Source organism: Setaria italica, chromosome II (assembly GCF_000263155.2).
Source record: "Setaria italica strain Yugu1 chromosome II, Setaria_italica_v2.0, whole genome shotgun sequence".
In the NCBI taxonomy this organism is placed as follows: domain Eukaryota; kingdom Viridiplantae; phylum Streptophyta; class Magnoliopsida; order Poales; family Poaceae; genus Setaria; species Setaria italica.
Genome location: NC_028451.1, coordinates 36,878,283 through 36,882,474, shown reverse-complemented (window position 1 = coordinate 36,882,474; position 4,192 = coordinate 36,878,283). Strand labels below are relative to the sequence as shown.

At 43.9% G+C, this 4,192-nt stretch overlaps 1 protein-coding gene across 1 annotated transcript; it reads left to right on the top strand.

Moving 5' to 3' along the window:
* The first annotated feature begins 1,336 nt into the window (after positions 1-1,336).
* Positions 1,337-2,368, top strand: LOC106804175 (mitochondrial import inner membrane translocase subunit TIM8). Its single transcript, XM_014804746.1, has 2 exons — positions 1,337-1,378; positions 2,183-2,368. The coding sequence occupies exons 1-2, from the start codon at positions 1,337-1,339 to the stop codon at positions 2,366-2,368; spliced, it is 228 nt and encodes a 75-aa protein (XP_014660232.1).
* The last annotated feature ends 1,824 nt before the right edge of the window (positions 2,369-4,192 follow it).

Here is a 4,192-nt window from a genome sequence, read left to right as displayed (position 1 = left end):
GCCACGAAGAACGGTGCCATCTGATGCCTCCATGTGCATGCATGGTGTTTCTTCTGAAGGCTGCAACAACGCTAAGCTAGATCGCGCGCGCAAATAGTCAGAGGTTTTTAGAACGGTAATTGCTTGGATCTGAAGAGTGTAAGCTATGATTATTCCAGGTAGTAGTGATGGTGATAATGGAGAATGGTAACGTACGCTAATGACATCCTCCGCCGTATTTGTATATGGGTAGTGGAGCACGTGTTCGTACACGTGCTCTGCAGCTGCGTATTTTTACCTTACCTGGAGTCATGGGCGATGGCCAATGAGCTGGTTCTGTCTACGTTCAAAGGAAACAGAGAGAGATGCTTGAGCGTCAAAGCTAAGCCGCAATGAACGATTATGCAAGGAGGCATGGACTAAACTTTCTCTTCGCTCGGTGAAGAGAAAAAAAAATCAGTCACCAGGTCACGAGCCTTTTGAGTTTTCGGAGCTCTGCTTCTCCCTCTCTGAAGAAAAACGAAGAATCAAGGCAATCGTTATGTACACTACTTGGAACTTGGAACAATTGGAAGGAAAGGAATCGGAGGACGTTTGACAACGTTACAATGCGGCCGGATCAGGTTTTGGAGCTCATCAAGACGGACATTCCAACAAGACAGAGCCTGCGGGACTCCGCTTTTGGGAGAGAAGCTGCTTGTTCAGTAGACAATCTTGCAGCCCGAGTACTCTAAGAGTCAATGAGCGTCATTTAGGCCTTGTTTAGTTACACCCAAACTCCCAATTTTGACACTATGCAAAAAGAAGATTCCCCGTCACATCAAACTTGCGATACATGCATGGAGTACTAAATGTAGATAAAATTAAAAACTAATTGCACAGTTTTGTTGTACTTTGCGAGACGAATCTTTTGAGCCTAATTAGTCAATATTTGGACAATAATTCACAAATACAAACGAAACGCTACAGTGTGCTACAGTGCTACAGCAGTAATTTTGGACACCCAAATTCAGGGCAACTAAACAAGGCCTTATTTCTATGTAATCGTACTGTTCTCTCTCTTAAATGCAAGGCAGTGCTCCAGCCAATGTTTTTTAAAAAAAAAAGAAAAACGAAGAAAGAATTATTGTGAAGCAATCTTTATGGGCCTGTAAATTGAGCCCAGTAAGGCCTAGTTCGAAACAAACTCTTGATGGTGGGTGATACTTTCTTGACGAACGGGCAACGGCCGCTGTTTAATAGCTACTACGCGGCTACGCCTCTTTCCTTCTCCCTCCCCAATATTCTTCCGCTCCAATCCAGCCAGAAACTGCCGAAGCGAAGCTAGGGTTTTGGGTGTTCTTGCACGATGGCGACCATGGACGTGGATAATTCACCTGAGCTGCGGCGATTACTCGAGGTAAGAGCTGCGTCGCACCAGAACCCGTACCCCCTAATCCTCGTGTTTTTTTCTATATATGGAAGCTCATGCATGTTTCTCGCTCATCTCTTGTCACGTGTGTAATAATGTTTTTCAATTGAAACAGTGCAGCGGCACTTGTATTATGAATCGACTAGTATTGATTTTCAATTCAAAGTTTCATACATGTGAGGCTGTGACTAGTTGCTATACGGCGATTCACGTAACAGCACCAGCTGTTGGTACTGAACTTGTAATCTGCGTACTTTATTTAGGTTCAAGATTTTGTAGCCCATGACAAATGTGACTTGTAGGATTATTTTTGTTGATTAATTACAAGAGATGATGTAATTTATTCACTTCTGTAAGGTGCAATGGCTATAAGAAAACGGATTGATCAACCAGCTTAATGCATTGAGGGATTAGTCAACTTGCTTATCTAGCTTAACGGACTCATGATTTTCCTAGAAAGGGTCAGAGGCTAGAGTAGTCCCTGCGTTTTCTAGGCACCGGGGTTACCCCGGTCAGGCCGCCTTCCACTAGTGAAGACGTGCCATGGATGAAGCAGCTAGCTAGCCACCCAGGCTTCCTCCCGCTCCCAATTCTTGACTTCCCTAGGAAAATCCCACCCCATCTTTAAAACAATCTTACAGCACTTGGCACTTGCACAAATTTGAGTTACCCATAGTTCTTTCGCATCAAGACACAGGCACACAGTTCATGGTAGTTCTTCATCACATCACATATACGAATTTTGCCAGACAATCTGCAGCCTTTGTCCTAATGGATGTATTTATTATGCAGCAAGAGAAGGAGCAGCTGATGGCCAAGCAGATGGTCAGCAAGCTAACAAGTGTGTGCTGGGACAAATGCATCACCAGCACCCCGGGAAGCAAGTTCAGCACTGGAGAAACCACTTGCCTGAGCAACTGCGCACGGAGGTTCCTAGACATGAGCATGATACTCGCCAAGCGGTTTCAGCTCAAGTAAATTAAATTTTAAGCCACCTCAGACCACTTTCATGTGGATGTTTCCCTTCCAGTTTTATGCCGTCAGCTGCTTTTCGAGTAATATGCATATCTTTCAGTATTTCACATCGGTAATGATAGTATAAGATAACAAATGCGATATATTGCATATCCATAAATCAAATTTGTAAATGTCCAGGTTCTGAGAAAAGATATTCCATTCAAGAAAAAATACTCTAGGTTTATGAGAAAAAAAAATCTGCTTAAAAGAAAAAATGTTAGTTCTCTGAGAAAAATGTTTTAAGTTAAATAAAAATTGGCTTACAAATAAGCAAAGATCTAAGTCGCCTTACAGCAAGGAGATATAGAGCTATATATAAAACAAACAGTCCATGTCTTATCCCCACCAACCATATGTTAATTTTGATGTGAGGACAATAACTTTCTAAAGGTGATGTCTTATATTGATGTTGCAATATACTCCCTCCATCCCAAATTATAAGTCGCTTTGACTTTTTTGATACATTCACTTTGCTGTGTATATAGATATAACAATATGTCTAGATGCATAGCAAAGTGGATGTAAAAAAAAAGTCAAAGCGACTTATAATTTGGGATGGAGGGAGTAGACATTATACCTATGGACTTTGCGGGTTGGGACTGCCCTTACTTCGTATACTTACCGCGGCATTAATTTTGATGGGGTTGTCCGTTAATCTGCTGGTGAGGCTGTTCGTTAATCTGCCTATAGAAGGCCAAAAGCACGGAGCAAAGGAATGTTTGCGTCGTAACAGCCATCAAGGCTGCGACGAGCGAGAACTTTAATACATCAGCAGCCGTGTCCTCCCAGATCACGGCTGCTGACCCTTCCTCCTTGCTTTCATGTTGAGAAATCACCGTCCGCAAAACACTCGTCAGGGCTTCCAGCAGCAACCAGCACGTAATGATGAGAAGGTAGGTGTCCTTCAAGTTTCGTGCCACGAGTTGCCACGCTCTGCTGATTGCAGAAAAGACATTGATGCCTCCTTCTGACGAAACGATCACGGCGAGCAGATAGACGCAGCTGAAGGAGTCAGCTAATTCGAATAAGGAGCCCTCCAGATCCAGATCGTCCCATGCCTCCTCCAGTGCTTCAAATGTTAAGAAAACCATGGCCTCCTCGATGGCATCCGCGATGAAGGACAACACAACCCAGCAGGCCCAGCTCATCCACACCCTCCAGGCTGAGGCCCCCGGAACGCCTTGCGCTACTCCTCCATGATCTGCAATAGTCGACATATATGCAATTGGGTTTTGCTAATAAGGTACTCTCAAGTAACCATTGGACCGTAGATTTAATAACATATTACCTCATAGGAAGTAATAGATTTATTTATTATATCTATTTTTAAATCAAAATAGGAAAAATATTTTTCAGATCTTACTTAACCGTGGAGCTTCTTCAATTTATTATCTAGTTTATTTACTGATCATGCCAAGGATCAAATAGCTAGAGTCGTAACACACTTTTTGCTGAGCTACTTCTGTTAGAAAAACGAGCAAGCTAGGATCATTACCTTGTAGACGGCAAGCCCTAGAGAGAAATACCATGGTAATCACGAACGACGACCTCCAGAAGAAGTCCCCTGTGAGATGGAGCTTCCACAAGGGCGTTATCTGTGTGCCCTCGTCTTCAGCACCAACGGCCATGGCCATGGCAGCCGTGTCAGCTGCTGGCGCCGTTGAGTTGTCGTCTATCCCGTAGAACAGAAGCATGGAGTCGAGGTTGATCACCGCCGTGCGGCTCGCCAGGTTCACTAGCAACGCCGTCAGTGCAACGTGGAGCAGAAAAGCTCCGAGGACCACA